General features: G+C 30.2%; 1 protein-coding gene and 1 pseudogene across 4 annotated transcripts; both read left to right on the plus strand.

Annotated features, from left to right (window-relative positions):
• Positions 1 to 5,547: 5,547 nt before the first annotated feature.
• LOC124847912 (hydroquinone glucosyltransferase pseudogene) lies at positions 5,548 to 7,324 on the plus strand (annotated as a pseudogene).
• A 3,355-nt stretch (positions 7,325 to 10,679) lies between these two features.
• Positions 10,680 to 15,034, plus strand: LOC148192930 (cyanogenic beta-glucosidase-like). 4 transcript variants are annotated; one of them, XR_015781877.1, is made up of 11 exons: positions 10,680 to 10,928; positions 11,208 to 11,290; positions 11,856 to 11,925; positions 12,019 to 12,077; positions 12,234 to 12,309; positions 12,402 to 12,479; positions 12,568 to 12,655; positions 12,744 to 12,999; positions 14,567 to 14,627; positions 14,730 to 14,838; positions 14,914 to 15,034. XR_015781877.1 is itself a non-coding variant. In XM_088098113.1 (10 exons), coding segments are annotated over exons 2-10 (765 nt in total). In that variant the 5' UTR covers positions 10,680 to 10,928; positions 11,208 to 11,224; the 3' UTR covers positions 14,731 to 14,999. The 4 variants fall into 4 exon arrangements, 2 of the variants coding, with proteins under 2 accessions (XP_087954239.1, XP_087954238.1); XR_015781878.1 differs by having other exon boundaries at positions 14,567 to 14,637; positions 14,914 to 14,999; XM_088098113.1 differs by having other exon boundaries at positions 14,567 to 14,637; positions 14,730 to 14,999.
• Positions 15,035 to 23,383: the final 8,349 nt, after the last annotated feature.

Raw genomic sequence — 23,383 nt, forward strand, 5'->3', positions numbered from 1 at the left:
TTTGCCAACCAGAATTATTCAATTCAATATTAATAATATTTATATTGCTAATACAATATTAATATTTCAGACTTAAGCACCTTTTTTATGATATTTTTTTATTCATCATATCATTTTTAAGTTAAAAGTTTGATTAATCCTTGAATTCAAAAGCAATTAATTATCTATATCATCAATAAATAGTGGAAAAAAATAAGTTATCTATTGATATTATTTAATTTTTCCCACATTTTATTGGTCGTGTTAATTTAATTGCTTATCAATTGATAGATTGGGAACATTAGTTTAACTTAAATACAATAAGCCAAAAAAAAGGTTGAGAAACCAAATTTACAAATATACCAAAGTTGATCGATAAAAAGTAAAATCAAACTTATATTCATCTTTTAAACTAAATTGTCTTTAAACAATACAGTTATTATTCAATAATTAATAATTACAATATGTAAAATCAATTTACAATTAAAAAAATACCTTACTTAAGAATAAAAATGTGGAATCAATTTAATATTAGATTTTTTTTAACACCATTCACTGTAACATTCCAAAATTTCTACAAATTATTGCTTAAAATCATCCAAATCTTAAAAAATACACACACACACATATATATATATATATATATATATATATATATCATTACATTGTATTTAAAAGAAATATATTTCCAAAAGAACCAAAAACTACTTTAAAGATGAAAACAAACTTCATTATTTACTCTACCACTACTTCAAGCCTTCGTTGACCATTCACACTTCTTATACTAACATTACCATCTATTCCTTGCAGAGAAAAACTCAAACAAACACAAAAAAAAAATGAAAAACTAATATAATTTAGGAGCAATAATTACATATCATAAAGATTATGGAAATAAATTTTTGTTATACAATCAATTCTTAATATAGACTTTCCCTTTGCTCTCATCACTCAATCACTTATTCAACAAGCATTTCCTATAAAAATCAAACTAAAATCAAACTAAAACTCAAATGATTGACATTCATTAACATTAACGGTGTAACATTTACCCATATGACTCTAATCTAAAACTTTAATCACAATTTTATAACACGGCTCAAATAAAGGAATACATTTATATGTTACTTCTTAAAGACTAGTGTAGTAAATTGCACCTGTCATTCTTACTTCAAAATCCTCTAGTGATGTTCCAACACTCAAAATCAAATTTTCCAACCAAAGCATGATAGGGTTAATCCCATTAACTCCATAAGTATGATACTCATATTATATTTGTCTACCATGTGGAGCATCTTCGACTCACACTACCTAAATATTTGACTTTATTTGAGTGAGATACCAGTTGATTCAAGATAGTCTCACATCCTCAAAGTTCCTTCAATACACTTGGACTCACCCTAGATTAGCATTTCTCTTGGAAATAACTAATTTGACAACTAAAACACACTAAATTTTTCATAAATAATCCTACATTATCAAACATAACTCAATAGAATTATAAATATAATTTGTGGCAGCTAAGAAAACAATTTATAAAATTATAAATCACTTATACTATGAAAAAGTCTCATAGAGTTATCATTTAGCGTTAGGTAACTATCCCCAGTGCCACAAAGTCAGGGGTTCACTACCTTGCCAACACCTGTCAGAACTCAAGCGTCGTCCGGTGGCAACTAGGCACCACCCAGCAGTGAAACCCTTGGAACACATTTGTTTGCAAATTTTAAAAGTGGTGCCCGGTGGTTCTTACTTAATACCCAACGGTGATGTAACAAAAACTTATTTTAGTGCAAATTAAGGGTCTTATCTAACTTTAGATAATTCTCATCTCGCTCTAACCATTAATCATCATTTACAATATTCTTGAAACAACATCTTTCATCAATCAAAATAGATTTTACATACCAACCAAGTTTTACTTAAAGTTTTTTATACTTTTAATCTTCATAGGTTGCAACTTTTAAGAAATATAATGGTTGTAAGTACAATCACAATGCACATCAAAGACATACAAATCATCCAAACATAAGGTCATCAGTATACCATACCATCATCGAGATCACACTCATTCAACAGATGGTGTAAACATAAGAGGCTTTTTTAATGCTAAATCGTTTAGTGGTCACTTATCATATGATATTTTTTATAGAAGGTTTTGCTTTATATAACACTATTTTTAAATGAAAATATTTCTTTTAATCTTAGTGTTATATAAGAGCCAGACTTTTGTTTCCATAAGAAGCTAGCTTATTTTGCTCATATAATATGTTAAGAGATTTCAATGAGTGGCACTTATTCTTAAACATTGTATATGATTTTCTAATTCATTTAATCAGTTTGTTCTAGAAAACATTACTTTAGCTTTTTTCTTCAGACGTTATAGGATGCTTCTTTACTAGACGCTACTTGTTTCAAACAATTTTTCTTACACAGTAATATTTTGTTTACTGTTATTTGTTATGTGTACTATATGAAATATATCGGTCGACATTATCGATAAGGGTAGTCTATCGGTCGAGGCAGCCGCTTTAGATAATTAAAGACTAATTAATAGTGTCACGATCATTTATGGGTAGCTAACAGGTATATTAGCAGATATTAATAGTTAATTAATGGTTTTATTGTCATATCAAATATGAATATATGATATTAATGATTTGATTGTCATATCAACTATGAATATACAATATTAATGGTTAATTAATAAGTTTGATTCTTATAAGCCCTATGAATATATGATTAATGTCGAGGTAAAGACATTTTTTACTCTAAATCAAATTGAGACCTCTTTGAGAAACATATATGACTTGAGCATCGGAGTGTCTTCTGCAGGCAATAACCGATCATGTGGATTACGTTCTTGAAGTGGATTGGACGATCGAGGTATAGAGTAGAGCAAGGAAGGACGACCGACCATCTGCCCCTTTCAACACCGAAACATTTTGGCGTCCATCGAGTTGCTTAGATAGTATACTCTTTAAAATATTATAATTTATTATGAAGTGATAAATATAATTAAGATAAATTATGATAAGAAGTTATAAAATAAAGTATTATAGTTGTTTTAAAATAATGAGACTGAATATTTTAATGTTAAAATAATTCAATAATATAAAGAATTTCATAAATAGGTCTTATTTTGTAAAACACTCATAATCTCTCTAAAACTTATTCTTTGAGTTCTAAGAATTTTAACTCTTGAGGTATTTGTTTGACTATCAGGAGGTTCCTAAAAGATCATGATAGTGAATTTCACTTTCAACCGATAAGTTTTCTATATAGAGTAAGCCAAATTTTGCTTCTTTTCCTTTAGTTTTCAGTTTAAGACACATGCAAAGAGAATTTCATGCATGTGTCGTTAACTCTTTTTTCCTAATTATTTGTTTATCAATGGTTAAAGACATATCCTGATCATAATTCTATGGTTTATAAATACATATATAGTCGTCTGAGCTAAGGTAGGGGTAATTGTTCTTTTAGAGCTGTATAAGCTTTCCAACGAGGTAAGAGAAACTAATTAGTACTTTAGATGTTGTAGATAATCTGATTAACTTTGTGTGTTTGAAATGTTCTGAAATGTGAAGTTGGTATGATGAATTATTGTATTTTGTATTGATATATTGTTAACATGCTTGTTTATTGAAATCTGATGGGTATTGCATTTATGCTTGTGATTTGAAATTAGTTAAGGTGTTTGAAAGAGTTATTTTGGAGTATGATTAGGTAGAAAACTATTATGGCATTAAGAAATGGAAAATAAGTTGAATTCTAGGTTGGTCTTAGTTAAAAAAGAGATTCTGATAGGTGAAAAGTGTAGAAAATGGTCAATTGGTAGAAACTGAGTTTTGGGGTATGTTTTATAGTCATTTAAAACTTGTTTAGGCCTTGAGTTAAGAAAAGTCTAATGTAGAATTGGTTAGTAGTTGATAGGTTAAGTTTTGTACAATTTTATATCCATTTTTAGAGGTTTTAACTAGTCAAAATCTAAAGTATAGAGTATGTGATGAAAATGAAGGTTTAGGGTCTTATTTTGAGTTAATTGGGAGAGTCCTTGGGCTCCTTGACGCTAAGTGACACTTTGGGGTGTTGAGCGCCACAAAGTTAGAGAGTTGTCTGACTTAGGACACTGAGCGGATAGTTTGTAAGCGCCACTAGCCTACTACAAGTCTGGCGCTGAGCGCCAAGGTTCTAGCGCTAGGGGCCCTGTTCATTTTGTGAGTTTTGTGTTCTTTTCTTTTATGTTCTTGTGAATGGTAACTATATTAATGCTTTAAGGTGTGTTTGGTATATTATATGGAATGTTATGAAGGTTTGTGTATGATGTTATGTATGTATCAAGGTTTGGTTAAAGAAGAGTTTCTAAGGTGAATTTCTAAAAGGTTGCTTCAAGTATTGTATGTATGAATGTAAGAAGCTTAATCTTGGGAGTTATCATGACATTCTAATGATAATTCATTCTCAATTAGAGAGGGGCGATGCATGTGGTGAGAGTAGCAGAGATCGTAGTCTAGGTGCTCCATCTTGGCCTAAGACGCAAACAAACTAATATTGTGTGTGTGGTAGGGTGAAACACAATAGTTCTGCAAAACAATAGAAGTAATCACAAGTGCATGACCCGTCATAACTCAATTCATACATGTATCTGGATGATCAGGTCTAGATTCATGGTATGCCTAAGATTTTTTTTCTTATCTATAATAATTATGTTTAAAATTTTGGTTTTGTTTGTTTCCTCTGATTTAGAAAATAATGTATTTAGTCACTTTTATTCAACGAGGATAAATTTTATCCTTAAACTTCTCCACTCTTTACATATATACTTCCCCCATGTTAAATTTTAAAATTTAATTAAATTTAATTAGTTTTTCCTTTTTACTGCTTTTCCCATCAAACTCACACCAACACGCGCCACATGCCTTGGCTCACTTCCTCTTTCTATTTCCTTCCTTTTATGTCTTCTGGACTTTAACTCTTTATTTGGTAAGTTAACACTCTCAATTCTTGCCACCATATTAATTCAACACGTGCTTGTCGGTTACGACTCAGAATATTAACTGCATCACAATTTCATACACATAATAATAATATTTTTAATACACACAAAATTTTTACATTGATTTTCACAATATCTTTTAATACTTTTCACTTTCTTTCTTTTCTTAAAAAAATACAAAAAGTTATTTTTTATAACAATTTTAACTAAAAATAATATGCGTAAACTAAATTGAATTTATCTTTTATATAAAAGTAAAAGAGAAGTTTAGTTAGGTACATTTAAAATATGAAAAAACTAATCTTTTTACAGAAAATAAAACATAACCATTAATTTTTTTAATAAAAAATATATAAATATGAAAAATAATACTTTCACACACAATTTTTTTTAGATTTATTTCTCATTACTTTTCCTTACTTTTTTTTTTTTACTTTTTCTTTCTTTATCGACCTACCGCTTTCAGTGAGAACTGTCAACACACTGATTTCAGAGAGATTTCTGATACAGTATCTACACGTGTTTAACGTAAATAATAGCATAATAATGAATTATAAAAGCAACCAACCACCCCTCATGAAATCAAACAGTCTACAAAGTCATACGTTAATTTCTGTTGTTGTCTCCATTGTCATCTTCTTCTGTCTCTGTTCCTCAAAACCTCTTTCTCTGGTTTTTCCACCTTCTCCCCAAGCTCTTCCCATGGAGTCATCACCAAGAACAACAACCCACATAGCCCTTGTCTCAGTCCCTGCTTTCAGCCACCAAGTTTCAATCCTCGAGTTCGCAAAACGACTCCTCCATCTCCACGCCGACACCTTCCACGTTACATGCATCATTCCCACACTCTCTTCTTCACCTTCAAAGCACTCCTTCTTCTTCGATTCCCTCCCTCACAACATTCACTGCATCTTCCTCCCCTCCGTCAACTTCCATGACCTGAACAACAATGGCGTCTCCGTCGAAGTCCAGACTCAGCTCTCCGCCTCTCGAGCCATGTCCTCCGTCAGAGAAACCCTAGTTTCACTCTCCAAAACCACCGATATTTCTGTTCTCGTTGCCGATGCCATGGCCCCGGAGGCTCTGGAGTTTGGTAAGGAACTCCACATCTTGTCCTACATATACTTCCCTTGCTCCACCATGGTGCTGTCCGTTTGCTTTCATTCTCAAAACCTCGACGAAGAGGTTTCGTGTGAGTACAAGGATCACCCCGGTTTGATACACCTTCCTGGTTGCATCCCTATCTCTGGCAGAGATCTTCCTGACAGCATGCAAGATAGAGGAAGTTTGGCATACAAGCTTTTCCTTCAACGATGCCAAAGATACCTTAATGGTCATGATGGTATATTGGTGAACAGCTTCACGGAATTTGAAGAAGAAGCAACAAAAGCAATATCACAACATGGTAACGGTGGTGATTACCCTCCTGTGTATTCAGTTGGCCCCATCACACAAAGTGGTCCAAGTGGTTCAAAAAGTAGGTGTGAGTGTTTATTGTGGTTGGATAAACAAGAACCTAATTCAGTTCTTTACGTGTCTTTTGGGAGTGGTGGCACACTTTCCCAAGAGCAGATCGACGAACTGGCATTAGGGTTGGAGCTGAGTAAGCAGAAGTTTCTGTGGGTCAACCTGAGAGCACCAAACGATAGGGCAAGTGCTACTTATTTCAGTGAGGGGGGTTTAGTGGATGATGATCCTTTGCATTTTTTGCCAAAGGGGTTCCTAGAGAGAACCAAGGAGCAGGGTTTGGTCATGTGTGGGTGGGCCCCACAAGTGGAAGTGCTTGGACACAGGTCAATCGGTGCATTTTTGAGTCATTGTGGTTGGAACTCAGTTTTGGAGAGTGTTGTGCATGGAGTGCCAATGATAGCGTGGCCTTTGTTTGCCGAACAAAGAAGCAATGCAGCTTTGGTGAGTGATGGATTGAAAGTTGCTTTGAGGCCAAAGATGAAGAACCCTAGTGGGATCAATGGTGTGGTGGTGAAGGAGGAGATTGTTAAGCTCATAAAGGCTGTGATGGAGGGTTTGGAGGGTGAAGAAATCCGTAGGAAAGTCAAGGAACTCAAGAAGCTTGCTAACTGCGCAATGATGGGAGATGGGTCCTCTACAAGGACTATAGCAAATTTGGCAAACAAGTGGAAACTTTTGGGAAAATCACTGTAGAAGAATAAACGTGGAGAAATCTCCTGAGAAAGTAGTTCTACCTGTTTTTTGTTTTATTATTCCATGTTAATCATTGAGGTTTGTTTGATTGGGTTGAGTTTATGCATTATTTTGAGTACTGCTTTTAAAGAGATCAGATGAAATCAAATAAAACACGATACTATATATCATATAAAGTTCTATTCATTTCATCTAATTTTTATGACATATTTTAATATAGCTTTTGTCATAGTAATGTTTACTTCACCATTGATAAACCATTTATCCAACACTTTTTTTTTTATGAAAATAATAAAAGTTACTCATAGTTTTTACATTACAATATCATTTAATACTATTTATAAAATATCACATTTCTTAATAAAAACATATAAGGAAGATGATACAATAATATAAGTTACTCAATTAATGAACAAATTAAAATATAATGATCCAATTAAAAAATATAAAAACTTTAGTACTTTAACAGGTCAAAAAGTTTAATAGAAATTCAATTAAAAATATCTAAGTTTACTATAAACTTCAAACTTGATCGTATGCCTTTTTAAAATATGAAAAATTAAAATTAGAATCAAGCCTCATGTTAAAGTTATTTTAATTATTATCAATAAATTTACTTTTTCGGTTCATCTACCAAACTTTAAATACTAAAAATCACATTGAATCGTTTTGTGCAAACTGAAGTTCAACTTTAAATAAATCATATTAAACGTAAAAGTATAAGAAATTATTTAACAATTAAAATCTTAAACCATATTGAATATTATTTTTTTGACTTTGTGGATATCGAATTTTGTATCAAGATAATAGTAATAAAAAAAGTATTACATTAATTAATTGCTTCCATGAGATACAATTAAATGCTTCCACGAAATACAATTAAATGTATCACGTGACTAGGAAAGAAGAGGACCACAAGAATTGAACCTAAAGGACTTTGTCAACGACGATTTTAATGTCAGAGGTTGAGTTGCAAAGTTCGAAAAATTACTCATTAATGGGAATGGAATATGGAGATAACTAAAGCATCAATTTACACTTCTTTTGAAAAATTATGTTAATTTCTTACCCTTGGTTCTAAAATTTTATTACTCATATTTCATAAAAACAAAAAGTGTCACACTAGTTTAACTCAGGTAAATTTTTATAGGAAAACATGAGAATAATCCTGAGTTTTATTTGAGTTTTCTAATCACGATTCAAACTCTTACTATTTTTTTGAAACTAAAGAAAAGAAATGGAACGAACCAATAGGACGTTATTGTATGAACTATCTTGGAAAATGAAAGTATTATCAATAACTCAATCCTTTACATAGAAAATTATAATTAATAAAGAGGTCAGAGATGAGAAGTAAATTAGTGATAAAATTGTCGCACATTTATTTTTTTAGTTGTAAGATAGTGACATGTATATGAAAAAAATGTGATTTTGTAGTAGGACTTTACTTAAAGAAATGTTTATTTTGACATACAAAGTGATTTATGGTTAAAAATGAAAAAATATATCTTAAAGAAATGTTTATTTTGACGTAAATTAAAACTTGGTCTAGATGATAAATAAATAAGTATTCAAAACGTATTTTTCAATCACGTGTTTAAAATTGACGTGACTCTAAAGCCAACATGTCAAACTCTATTTTTCAAATAGACATGTTGGTAAGCATAATCAATGCATTTTGTAGGATGCCAATTGGTTAATCTAGCTTAAACTTGAAGTAACTTTTGTTCATAGAGAACCAATTAGCTAAGTATTTTTGTGTATGTATGTGTTCAATTATGTTTTCCATAAATGTTGTACTGTAGAATTTTAAGGGCTAAGATTTCATCTAAGTGTTACCAATAATAACTCTTTATATCTTTGTTTTAGCAAATAGAAAATCTCCACCAAATACACTCTTACAGTTTTTTATGTGAAAGGGTTAGGCACATGATAGGTTAATAGTATTGGTCTATTATATGGCTTTTTTGTAATGTAAAGTTTAGTTATAGGGGGTGTTATATTGTTGTCATTTATTTGTCTATTTGTATATATTAATTTGTATGTTGATACAATCTAATTTTTGTAATTTAATATATTTATTATTAGTGATAAAAAAAAATATCGTTTATTTATTGTTCATATATTTTCACCACACTTTTCTATGTGACAATCCAAACCACGTTGTCACTTTCGTCGTCACTCATTCACTCTCTTTTTTTCCTTTCTTCACAGCCAACGCAAAGTGTGTCACCGCATTGTTAGTATGAGCATCCATTTCCTTTCCATTTCGAAAGAGGTTAAAGGTTCATTCTTTCATATTGAATTTTCCTTTTTGTTTCATAATTCGTTTTTCCTAATGCAAATATTTTCTTAATCTTTCTTGTTCAATTTAGAGGTGTGAAAAGGTAGTGGTGACTATGTTTGTTGATGAGGAGAACAATAGTTCTATAGTGAAAAATATGTAAGGATGGGAAGAAATTGATTTTTTTTTAAATATAGGATTAGGCTTTAGTTTTTATTTAAAAAAGAACCGAAGGATAAAGTAAAGAATAGGCTTTGGTTACCAATGCCTAAAGTTATATATTCTTTACCTCATCTGAATATGTTAGCAATATCACGAAGTATAAAAGTTTTTATGATGCCCAAATCAAGTCTCAAGTGTTCACTTTGCAAAAAAACCTTCATGATTATGCTTTAAAAATCGTTTGGAGTAAAAAAGTTTTGCTATAATCGATTATCACAGATAGATTTTTAAAGGTTGCTAAAAATCAATTTTGGCTCTAGAATAATCGATTACCAGAGTATGATAATCGATTATAACTTACCATAATCGATTATCATAACTAGACATTGATGTTTTTTAGCATGTTTTTGATCGTTGTACATTCATTAAATGCATAAGTGATTACCATAAGTGGATCATCGATTATCACACGGAAAAAGCTGACAACAAATTTTTGGAGGTGCCATTGAGTGAGGTCTTTATAAAGAGGTTTTAGACTCTCATTCTAAAGAGCAAAAACTATGAAAAAATGTGATTTGGGGTTTGTGTAACTCTTATGTGTTGGTTTTGAGAATTTGGTGTTGGCAAAAGTAAGAACTTTCACTAGGAGTGTGATTGAGTGTTGCTGCTCTTTCTGAGTTAAGCCTGTCATCCTTTGTGAAGATGCAAATGAAGTATTCATCCTTCGTGAAGCATTCAGAGGAGGTATTCATCCCTTGTGGCCTTAAGAGGAAGTGAGTTTCATCTCTTGTGGTAACAAGATAAGTGTTTCTAAACCGTTAAACTTATATTTCTGTGTGGTTGTTATAGTTTATTGGTTTGTGATAGTGAATAGTCACTACAAGAAAATTGCATTTTATATACGGATTATTATATACGGATTTAAATCCGTATATAATAAAAATGTTACATACGGATATTATATACGGATTCGTTATATACAGATATTATATACGGATTTATTATATACGGATTTTATATACGGATTTATAATTAATTAATAAATAAATAAAATTAAGTTATTTTAAGTCGTCAACCCTTTCTTTTTTTCTCACTCGCGCTGCAACCATTTCTTGTTTGGAAAAAGGGTCGAGGCACTCCCACCACCAAACCTATTCTTCTTTCTCTTTCGCTTCAACCGTTCCTAAATCAGTGTTCTGGTCGTGGTTCTCTCTCGTCGAGCCCTCCTTCCCCTTCTGTGGAGCCTCGGTTCTCTTTCGTTGAGCTTTCGTAGGTCGCGCATTGAAACCCTAATTTTCCCTCATTCGAACCATCATTGTGCGGCCTTGGTACCATGGTTAATTGGTAAGTAATGTTTAATTCTCATTGAGCTAAATTTTTGAATTGCAAAAACCCTAATCCTCTTTTTCTCTCATCCATTTTCGATTTATGCAATTCCTCGCGTGATAAGGTTCTATTTTCCATATTGTATGAAAACTGATGGTAAAGTGTTAAACCCTTTTTTTCTTTCTGGTATATAGTTAGTGCCTTGAAATTCCATAGCACCCAACTTGTTGCCCCCTTGTTAAGTATGCATTATATTTTTCTAACAAATGCTTGCCTGATATCTATTCTGATGTGCAGAGTCAGAAGAGGGTTGAATGCTTTCTAATAAATCTGTTGTCCTCCAAGAACAAGCTCTGGAGGTTTTTACGTGTCTCATCAATGTAAATTATGGCCTGTTATTTATTTTTCAGTCAGCATTGCCTACTTCCAGTTTTGCCAACCACGACCAATTTAGAAGCTGGGTCTATCAGATTTTATTATTGTTCTGTTTATTTTGTGTTATTTCAAGTTTCTGCAGATAGTGGCTAACTACTTTATAGGAGCAGTTCCAATCAATTAGGGATTTAGTAAGTTTTTCTTTCGGTTGTAAAACAGCTCCAGTGTTGATTGAATCAAATGTACATTCAGTTGTCTTTCACGCTTCAGTTTTCTCCTATTTAACAGTATGATACCCTTGCGTCAGACCTCCTTTTCTTTTTATATTTTACAATAAAATAATATAATTATTACATTTAAAAAAAAAAATTAGATATATATTTAATTATTATAGTTTTATATACTGAATAGATGTAATACTAAAATAAAAATTTTCGCAATGGCCTCCAAAGCTCCGGTCATTGAATCAATTTGACAGATTCCTTTTACATCTAGTCATCATTTGATTAGGATAAATTTTTGTAATGGCTTGAAGGGAATCAATTCTTTTCATCGTAAAATGTAATATAGTTCGAAGGTGGTGCAAAAGAAGGTGGTAGAGGACCAAGTGTGTGGGATACTTTCACCCATAAATTTCTAGGTATATATTTTGTTTCCCAGATATATTTATCTATGGTTTGGTTAATATCTTAAAAGGAGTTATATAATTTACAATGTGTGAATTGACTTGCAGATAAGATACTGGACAAAAGCAATGGAGATGTGGCTATAGACACATATCACCGTTATAAGGTATATGATTTCTTCAAAGTAGTAATTTATTAAGTCATTCTTAAGATATGATAAATTAATTCTTACTATATCTTGAGTATTGTGTTTGTTTTTAGTTTATTCTATTTTAATCGTTGATGCAATATAATAACATATACATTATACATAAATTTACAGGAAGATGCTAAATTTATGAAGAATATGAACTTGGATTCATACAGATTCTCGATTTCTTGGTCCAGGATTCTACCAAGTAAGTCAAATGCTGAACAATGATGATTTTAGATTAAATTTGACTTTTGAAAATATAAAAGTTGATTTTTACAAACAATGCATTCATTGCAGATGGAAAGTTAAGTGGAGGTATAAATCAAGAAGGAATTGACTACTACAACAATGTCATCAACGAACTATTGGCTAATGGTAAGGTTCAAACTCAGATTTCTTTTATCTCATCACATTTTTCTGTTATCAATGGTGGTATATGACAATTAAATATGAACATTTGTAGGTATAAAACCACTGGTAACTCTTTTCCATTGGGATCTTCCCCAAACTTTAGAAGATGAATACGGTGGCTTCCTAAGTCCTCTCATAATGTGAGTTTTGATTCCAAAGTATTAATTACTTTACTCTTGGAAAATTCAATAGCTAGTTTGTTGATCAAACACCTGTATCAATCTTCAGCAAGGATTTTCGGGATTATGCTGACGTTTGCTTCAAGGCATTTGGAGATAGAGTTAAGCATTGGGTTACACTGAACGAGCCATGGACTTACAGCATTAATGGCTATGCAAATGGAACAATGGCACCAGGACGTTGTTCTAGTTGGGTAAATCCAAATTGCGTTGGAGGGGATTCTGGTACAGAGCCCTATATAGTTTCACACAACCAACTTCTTACTCATGCAGCAGCTGTTCGTGTATACAAGACCAAGTACCAGGTTTGTTATTACTTTGTTAAGAACCTTTTCTTTCATCAGTTCAAATTTTGTTGAACTTTACCTATATATATATATATATATATATATATATATATATATATATATATATATATATATATATATAAGAAAAGGGATAGTGGGAGTAGTAAACTGATATTTTGAAACGTGCATGTGCCTCCTTCAAGGTGTACACACTTCTTTCAAGGTCAAAATTTAATGCATCATGCCATAGCTTCCCATCATTCTCGGTGCAGCACCTCTGGACGTGACTTCTCTGCACACACCCAACGTTGCCTCGCCTCCTTGCTGCTCCTAAGTTATCTCATGCTAAAAGATAAATAAAAGACATTCATCCAATAGTCGTGGGCCACTCTTCCACCCATAACACCCCTGCTCCACACAATCAACACTATCACCGTGCTGCACATCCAAACTGCACACCTTGGTTCAAGCGTCCGTGCACACCATTCATTCCAGCCCTCTTCATTCAGCACTGCTCCATGCCTTTCTCCAAAGCAATTAAATAAATTTCTTCTCTTCCACACTTAATTCACCGTATGAGTCTCTTTGGAATAAAAGCACTTTGCTGGATCAGCTGCTGCCCGTCCCATCACCTAAAACTCCCACCTAATCTTCTCTTCATCTATTCCCCTCACACGTCCACGTGCACACCGCTTCTCCTCTCAATCAACATTTCATTCTGCTTCCAGCACCTTCAATCACCGTGCACACCATTATCCAACACGCACACACGTTGGTTCAAGTATTCCAACTCCCGTGCTAGCTGCTGACACCTCCACACCATGCACAAGCCAAATTAAATCTCCATTTCCAGCTCCACCTCACGGGCACTCCCAAAAGTGCTCTTTGCTGCCAGCGAAGGTAATGAAAATTAAATGTGCTCCAGTTCACATTCCAGTGCAAACCATCCGTGACACCTCAACGTGCTTCTACTTTCATCCAACTCAACACTCATGAAAATATCAATATTTCTCCCAAGCCGAGACACTTCTTTCTCCTACACTCCGAATCATTCAACACCCTTCATTCTAACACTGCTTCGCTTCTCTTCCAGCTCCGTGCAGTACTCCTTCGGTTGCAGCCCTTCTCTGTGCATTTCTCTAAATAAAATAAGATCAGTTTCCCATTTCCGCGTGCGTCCCTTCTTCCAATCTCAATCACCGTTTTGCTTTCAGCAAAATCCAGCTCCTAAATCTGCACTTCTCTGCTTCCAGCTCATGACCGAAACACCTACTGCTGCTTCCTTTCTTCCAGCGCAACACAAGCTACACCAAACCGTGCCAGCTCCTACTCTCCAAGGATGCTGTGACCGAGAGCTTTAAATGGAGAAAATGAGGCAGCTCCTATTCCATTATTCACCATTAAATTGACTTTGTGTAAAATATATATTGACTTTGTGACTGACATGCATTTGGTATTTGAGTTCTTTTTCCAATCCTTTTTTGCTTAACTTAGTGCCACCATTTTATAACTGCCATGATATTTGGTATTTGACTTGAAGATTTGACTTCTTTTGAGCCCTGCTTCTTCTTTTCTGTGTTGGCAGTCTATCTGTGCAGAAAGAACCGTAGGGATGCTTTTCTGTGCTGGTATTCCGAGAGTTAATGGTGATTACTAGTTAATACCCTCAATAACTACCATGGTCTAACCTTTTTGTTCAAATTTTCATACTGGATTGAACTTCATTAAACTTTTCTTTGTCATTGCAGGTTGGAAAAGCTATAACAAAAGATGATAAAGCTCAAACATAATTGTTCTGGTTGTGATTACAAGTTGCTAAATTAGTATTGAAGTCCAAAGTGTTATTACTACAGAGAGGTATATGATTCAAATGCTACATAAATATTTTATTGTATTAGTTGGTTAAAATTTTGTTTAAATATATTTGTATAGTGTGGATGCAGGGCATATATATTTATTGTATGGGATGTTAGTCATGATTGATATATTGTTATATATATTACATTTATTACGTTATATATTATATAGGAAGCTAAGATAAGTTTTCGTTTCAGATTTTAGGTGTAAAATATTATAATATATATATATATATATATATATATATATATATATATATATTAGATGGTTTGTAATAAACTTTTTCCTTTGGGATTATTAGTATATTATATTAAAAGTATTAACTGGATTGCTGCAAAATTAATTTTATTTGGATGTATGAACGTGTGAATGTACCAAGAGGTTTGAACAAATATTATGCACCATACCTTGTGATTTTAGTATAATCTTGTTGCAAATTTGGATTCAATTATATTAATTAGTTGACTTCTTTTTCATAATATTTTAGATAAAAACTCTTAAGAAAAGAAAATAAGAAAAAATCTGCTGAAAATTCTTTGCTGTTTTGATAAAAATGTTGCAGGAAATTATTTGATGTTTGGATATAAAAATGCTGCAGAAAATTGTTTGTTGTGTTGATTCAAATGCTACATAAATATTTTATTGTATTAGTTGGTTAAAATCTTGTTTAATATATATTTGTATAGTGTGGATGCAGGGCAATATATTTATTGTATGGGATGTTAGTCTTGATTGATATATTGTTATATATATTACATTTATTACGTTATATAAGCTAAGATAAGTTTTCGAAACCTATGTCTTATTTTTGATAAATGTTGAAAGTTTTCAGTTAATTATATCTTTTATTAAATAGTTGTAAATGTTTATCTATATTAGATGATTTTGGCAATTTGTTAGTTATGTTGACTTTTATCAGCTATTGAAACTCATAACCATTAAATGCAGATGCAGAATCACCTATTTTTTTTTTATAAAATCATAAATTATATACGGATTTTTCCGTATATAATTATATGCAGATTTTATATACGGATTTTCCGTATATACTTATATACGGATTTTCCGTATATAGTTATATACGGATTTTATATACGGATTTTCCGTATGTAAATTATATACGGATTTTTCCGTATGTAAATTATATACGGATATATTCGTATATAACTTAGCTACGCTTCTTTTATATACGGATTTTTGTCCGTATATAATCCGTATGTAATATCATTTTATATACGGATTTTGGAGGTTATATACGGATTTTGACCGTATGTAACTGTGATTTTTCTTGTAGTGTGATTTGTATAAATAGTTGTATCATTGACTTGAACACTATTCTAAGTTAAGCTATGAACATGAATTTGGATCAAATATGTATTGCATGATGAATTGGCTAATGAATATGAAAATGATATAAGATTGGTCAAGGGTCTCGCGAAGAGATTTTGTATTTGTAATTGATTAGTGAACACGTTGATGTTGGGAATCATGAAGTTGGAGGTTATCCTAATATTCTAATAATCATTCATTCTCAAGTAGAGAAGGATGCGTTATATGGTGAGAGTGACAAGAAGTCCTAGTCTATGTGTCAGTTTTTGACATAGGTATTGACGGGTTAATCTTGTGGATGACATGATGTATTGCATTGACAATGACTCTGTAAGAGTAATGGAGGCCTCACAAGTGTTTGAATCCCCTGAGTCCAGTATGATTATTGTATAATGAGATGATTGTTATTATAAATGAATCATATGTAATAATATCGTTATGCTTGTTTTATGTTTGTTTTATGTATGATCTTTTGCATGTTAACTCACTTCTACTTGTTTATGTTTGTGTGATAATAATATAACGTGATAATTATAGAGAGCAAATTTTGATACATAGTTGGAAACATATAAGTGTGAGGAGATGCACTAGAAATTTTTTGAGAATTTTGAAAAGCATTTAGAAAAAATGTTTTATGTTGTAATATTTAAAATGACATGTTTCGAATAAACAAACTTCTATTTTTAAATTTTATATTTCTTTAGATAAAAGTGGAATGTTAGAACAGGAGTGAGGTGAGATGAAAAAAAGATGAATGAAGCATGGAAAAGAGATGCGATAATGTTTAGGTTAAGAAAAAGTGAAAGTATAAGTGGGTGGTGGGTAAGTGGGACAATTACATGAGATAGAAAAATAATTACCCTTATAGAAAAAATAGTTTTAATATTAAGAAAAAATTTGGAAGTGCAGAAAAAAGTGTTTGAACTGCAGGTAGAAGCCTCTACCATTTTTTAGTGTTTTTTTGGATGGAGATAAAACATATAGATAGAACTGTCGTCTCCAAAGTTACTTTCAAATCCCATATCAAAATATTATTATTAATAGTTGGTTCAATAGAAGAAGTAGAGACATATATTATTTATTATATGATAATGTTTAATATTGAAACATTTATTAATTTATTAATAATACTTTTAAACTTTATTACAGTTGTATAAATATTTAACGGAAAGTACTTTGATTACATTAATAAATAATTAATATTGATTTATTTTCGATTTTATACATAAATTATTTATTACATTATTATTTGAGACAATGTTTGTAATCAAAGTGAGAAGAAACTAACACCAGAGTTTAGAACTGAATCTAAAAGAAAAGAATGGATGATGTGATGCATGTGGTTAGAAGTCAGAGTATGGTCCCAACAGTTACGTCTAAGTTTTAAATCAATAATATATTAGGATAAATGATTGGTCTAATACAAAAAAAAATATTGACATATTTTATTTTTGGTGAATAAGAAAAAGTATTATTATTCATTACATATGATATTTAATATTGAAATATTTATTGTTTATTTAAAATTTAATATTTAATAAATATTCTTAAAATTATTAAAAGATTTATAAGTATTTAGTCATTGATAATTATTGTGTGTATTTATTAAAGAAATTAACATTAATTTATAATAAATCTTGAAAAATAATAATTTTTAAATTAAAAAAAAACAAATTTTAAAGGGTATAGTTTTCCTTATGAGTTTATTACAAACTAACATTAACTTTTTTCTGTAATAAATACATGCGATAATTATTAAATATTAAACATTTAATTAATTACAACCCTTATCAAGATTCAAACAAAATTAACAATATTAAAACTTTTGTATCATCATTATGATTTTTTTTTCTTATTATACTAAAAGGTAAATATGTCAGTATTTATTATATTAAATTGACTAATTGTATATAACATTATAACAAAGATATGTATGTGCTCATGGAAAACGTTTACTTACTAAATAAAACTTCTATGGACGATTAAAAATCATTTCTCACTTCAAATTTATTTATAATAGCATATTAAATTTAGTTATAAAAGGTATTTAAAAGAATTTGTTGGTGAAACTTAAAAGTTGAATTATTGTGAATTACTTGATAAAATATATATATTCATAATCATTTACACTTTTTTTCTGGCTGTACTATTTTTTAAATGATTGTTGTTCTGCTACTTATTTATGTAAATGTTAGTTTCAAAATTTGACCACGGCTTAATTAGTTACTACCGTTTGTATTGTGTTGATTCTTTTATTGTTAAATTAAAAATCATGTTAAAAATTGTATTAAAATATTATAAATTATTGCAAAATGTGATTTGTTTTCCTGCCATTGTTTAACTTTATTAATGTGAGTAAACCATATAGATCTTTCTTTTTCAAACTAAACTATTTTACTGATTAAGTACACATTTATTTTGATAATGACTAAATTATCATCATGCTTTTTGTTTCTAATTTTGCAAATTGTTTATTCTTGAGATTCTGTTTCTTTTTTTAACAAATTCTTAGTAACATTTTTTTCTACTTTTAATGATTTAAATATTTATTTACAATAAATTACTTTATTAAAAATAATTTTTTTATAAACTGATGCGAATATAAATATAAAAATATATATAATTTCATATTTATAAATTAATTAGGAATAAATTTTTTGAAGAGTAACTATGATAAATAAGATAATTTAAATATATTCTAACTATGATAATAGGAAATTTATCATAATATTGTAATTAGGGTTGATTTTTGTAAAATTATTTTTGATAAGTGTAAATTTATTTGGTTAAAATAACTTATGTAATAAAATTTTTGTTACTAAAACAACATTTCGTAGAAGATACATCAATTCGTACTTTTTTTTAAGGAAACCAAATACGCATCAAGACGTGAGACAAATGAGTAAACTTTAATATAAAATGAAAAGTTGTTAGAAATTATTTTAGTCATGTGAAAAAACTTAAAAATAATGTAAAAAGACAATTTAAGAAATAATCGTTTTAAAATCCTTGAGACATTTAAATATTTTTAATTTCAAAAATTTAGTAATTAACAATGGAAGAGTTTTTAAAATATAAAAAGGGTTCAATAATTGCAAGTGAGTTGTCTAAAATAAATACTAAAGACCAAAACTATAAAAATTATTATTATAATATTAATAAATAATAAATTTTCCCCTAAGACAATTGTATACTTTGGATACTCTCCTGTATCATGCTAGTCGAAGAAATCAGCTTAAAATAGTTTATGCATTTTATGCAATGACAGTTGTTATTAAAATAAACGAAAAATACATTTTTACTCAAAATTATTCAATAATTCTACAGATATTTTATGGCACGTAATTTTCAGTGAATTATGTTTCCAAGAAAAATTTCAACAAATTCTAAATTTACAAGTATTTTTTCTTCAATATTTAAATTTTTATTTAAATTTACAGGAATTTTATATCTATATAAATTGAATGATATTTTTTTCTAGTAAAATAAAAACAATGATATATTTTAATTTAGAAATTAATAAAATGGAATCTGCATTATGTAATAATTTTTAGTACACAAACAATTCATGGTATTCTACGTAAATTTTTTTCTTTCCTAACATCAGGGGAACTCTTCATCAAATTTTATTAAATTAGTCTGAAATAAAGTCTTGAAAACTGGTAATAATGTGATTTTCATAATGTTGGACTGTTTTGGGCTGGTACTGGGCCTGAAGATACTAGCGGACTAGAATAAGGGTGTTGTTATCTCCACCACCATCCTTACTCTCTCCACCTTCCCAATTATCCTTCTGTTTTAACTTTTTTAATTTTTAACTTTTGAAATTTTTTAACATATTTCAAAACCCTAATTTACCTCTTACTTTCACTCCCGCGGTAGCTTTATCCCACCACCACACCACATCTTTCACTCATTTTCTCTTTTCATCTCCGTGCAAGGTTTTATTCTTCTTTCTCTTTCTTTTTCTTTCAACCTTCTCTTCCCCACTTTCCATTCCCTTTGCTTCCTTTCATTGTTGGTGTTGATTCCTGGTGTGGAGAAGCGTAGAGGAGGAGCGTAGATATAGCGGTGGATCTGGTTTTTCATCTCCATCCCAGGTTAGTTTAAATTGATATATCTGTTTATCATGTGCTGTTGTTGTGCTTGGTTGTCTCTCAGCGCGAAGACCAAAACGGATGTGGGATATCCATTTGGCCTTAAACGGATGTTGACATCTGTTTCACCTTAAATGGATGTTGATATCCGCTGAAGGATGACATTCGTTTAAAGTTTAAATCTCTATTTTAGGATTTATTTGATTATGCACATAGACGAAGCACCACTCCAACCTTCGAGCACCACCAAGACCGACTCCTGGAATTGGATCAATTCCTTCCACCACCACCAACCTTTGCAACCTCCCACACACACCACGTAACAAAATTCTACTACAGTGTCACACAGCAGAACGAATGAGAAGAAGAAGTTCAATGTTAAAGAGAAAGAAGAGATTGTGTGTTTGCCATTGCATATAGGGTACCAGGTATATGTCACTGAAAGATAAAAGAGTAATGAGAAGGTGGAGGGAGTAAGGGGTGGTGGTGTAGGGAGCAACACCCCTATAATAAACATGTTCCTAAAATGAGGCTTTTTCTTCTTGCACACTATTATTATGAACTTCATTCCCATATTAATCGAAAATGACTAAAATAACCTCTCTCACTGAACCATGAGAACACTGCTATTGTGGCTGCGCGCTGTTGTTTGCGAAAAACTTGTTCCAAAATAATTATTCTAAAAAAATCTTTTTGAAAAGCTAATTCCATAAGATATTATATAAAGTTATTTCTAGAATATATTTCATATAATTAAAAAAGCATGTTCTGAAGATCCAATTCTAGAAATCATGTTTTAAAAATTTTGTTCTGAAAATTTACCACATAAGATTTCCAAAACACAAAATCACTTTTACAAAGGATAAAATGATAATTTTAAAATTGTGAGGGTGCTTGTAGAAATTCTGTGGGTACAGAAAGAGGAACCGGAAAATGAAGCTATTATCTACATATTGAAAATACACATACAAATTGAAATATTTCATAATATTTTAAAGGTTCAAACAACATACAATAATATTTAATGTGTTTAGATTACGATTAAATACGAGGAGGAAGGATATAGGATGGTGGTAGGGGTATGATTAACAAGTAATTTGAAAAACAAAAATAGAAAGCTGAGTGCATTAACATAAAGGGGAGTGGAAATAGTAGTATTCTAAAATAAATGGGAGGTTTAATGGTTTAAAAACATCTTTATAAAAAGCAGATTTAAGTGAGTTGTATTAAGCAGTATACGTTTAAAAAAGTTAATCTTTTTAAAACAACTTTAATTTTATATGTCTACACTAAAAATTATAAATATATGAAATAGAATTCAAAATAATTTTTTAATTAATAATATTTTTTACTAATAATTTTATTTTGATCACATAATTTCTTGAAAAGATTAAATAAAATTCACTGATTACCAAATAGTTAGTATACACCGTTATATAATAAATATACTTGTTTCATCAACAAATGAATAATAAAATTGATGTACTCATTATTTACAGATATTTATTAAAGATCTATATTTTGTATTTATTTTAAGTTTTAGCCACGAATATATGCATGTGTGAAATTGTTTGTCCCCCTCATGCTTCATATATGAAGTTTATTTTATTTTCTTTCTTAAGAACAAATTTTTAACCAATAACTCTCGTATCATGTTTAAAAATGTAATTTAAATTTAAATCAATTTTATAAAATCGGTTTGTATATTTGTATTAATCTTATCATTAGTTAATATAAAACTTTTAACACATCTTCTCACGAAAATTATACATGTTAAATATGTAAAATAAGACAACAATGAATAATTTAATTAATAAAGATAACAATAGACTCAACAATATCAAACTTAACTAATAAAACTTTAAACTCAAATTCATAAATTAATTATAAGATTTTATTTACAATATAATCTATTTTAAATATCAATACTTTTACAGTTATTTATAATAGTAAATAATTATTTTTTATTTTTAAAATCGATTTTTATTTAATAAATTATATTCTATATAATAGAAGAAAAAGAAAAAAGAAAAAGGTTTTATGGACAGGAGTCCGTGAAATAAGCACATGTGGAGTACTATAAAAATATCTGTTGAGCTAAAAGTTAAGAAATAATATCCTTGAGGTTATTTATTTTGCTTGAAAAGAAAATGATGATATCGTTCTGATTAGCGTGAAGTTGAAAGATCCATCAAATTTAATCTGATTGAGAGCTTTAGATTTGTGGCTTATGAATAGGTGTAAAAATGGTCCAGCTTGGCTTCAATATTCAATGGCCTGAGAAAATGATAGAAAAGAATATGCATGCCAACTTCAATATTATTATTTTCATATTCAATGTGACCAGAATCTCTCAGGTAACAGATTAGCTTCATGTTTTTATAAAGAGAAACAAAAGCAAAGATTGACATGTTTTTAATACTCTGCAATGCTTTTGTAAAGTATCCAGCAGAATAACAAAGCTGCAAGTTATGGATACTGCATCTTTATGCAGATCTGGACGTAAAAATATATATAATTTATGATCGAAATTGTAAAAGAAGTTGGCTTCTTCTTCAATCTAATTGATTAAATCAGTGTCGTGATCTTCTTGGGACCTAATCGGTTACTTGGCAAATCATGTTTAAACCTATCGAATATTATATACATCATGATTGCTCCTGCAACAACATGTTTGAGAACTATTTTCACAGATATTCCATCTTTCTTTCTCTCTTGTAAACTGATAAAGTGTAACACACACGATGCAGATAAAGTTTATGTTTAATAATCATTCTCTTGCATGGGATGATCTACGATTAATTATTATTTTCAGTTAAGATCAGATTCCTATAGTTTTTTAAACATGTACGTGTGTGTCCATGAAGTATCCTTAGATCACGTCTTTCTGCCTTTTATTTTAAGAACAATATGAATGAAGCTCAAATATATAAATAAGTTAAAATTCAATATGTATGAAGAGATCTGGTTTAACACTAGTACTAGAAAAGGGTCTTTGGAACTATTTTCAAGATTCAAAAAAACTCATTTCTCCTAAGTATACGTGTTTAGAAAACTTTTTCGATTTTTTAATAATTATATGTTTCATTCAAACTCTGTATAGTAAGTAAGCCCTATTA

The sequence above is a fragment of the Vigna umbellata genome, chromosome 9 (genome assembly GCF_029865625.1).
Source record: "Vigna umbellata cultivar VRB3 chromosome 9, Vumbellata_1.0, whole genome shotgun sequence".
Taxonomy (NCBI): Eukaryota; Viridiplantae; Streptophyta; class Magnoliopsida; order Fabales; family Fabaceae; genus Vigna; species Vigna umbellata.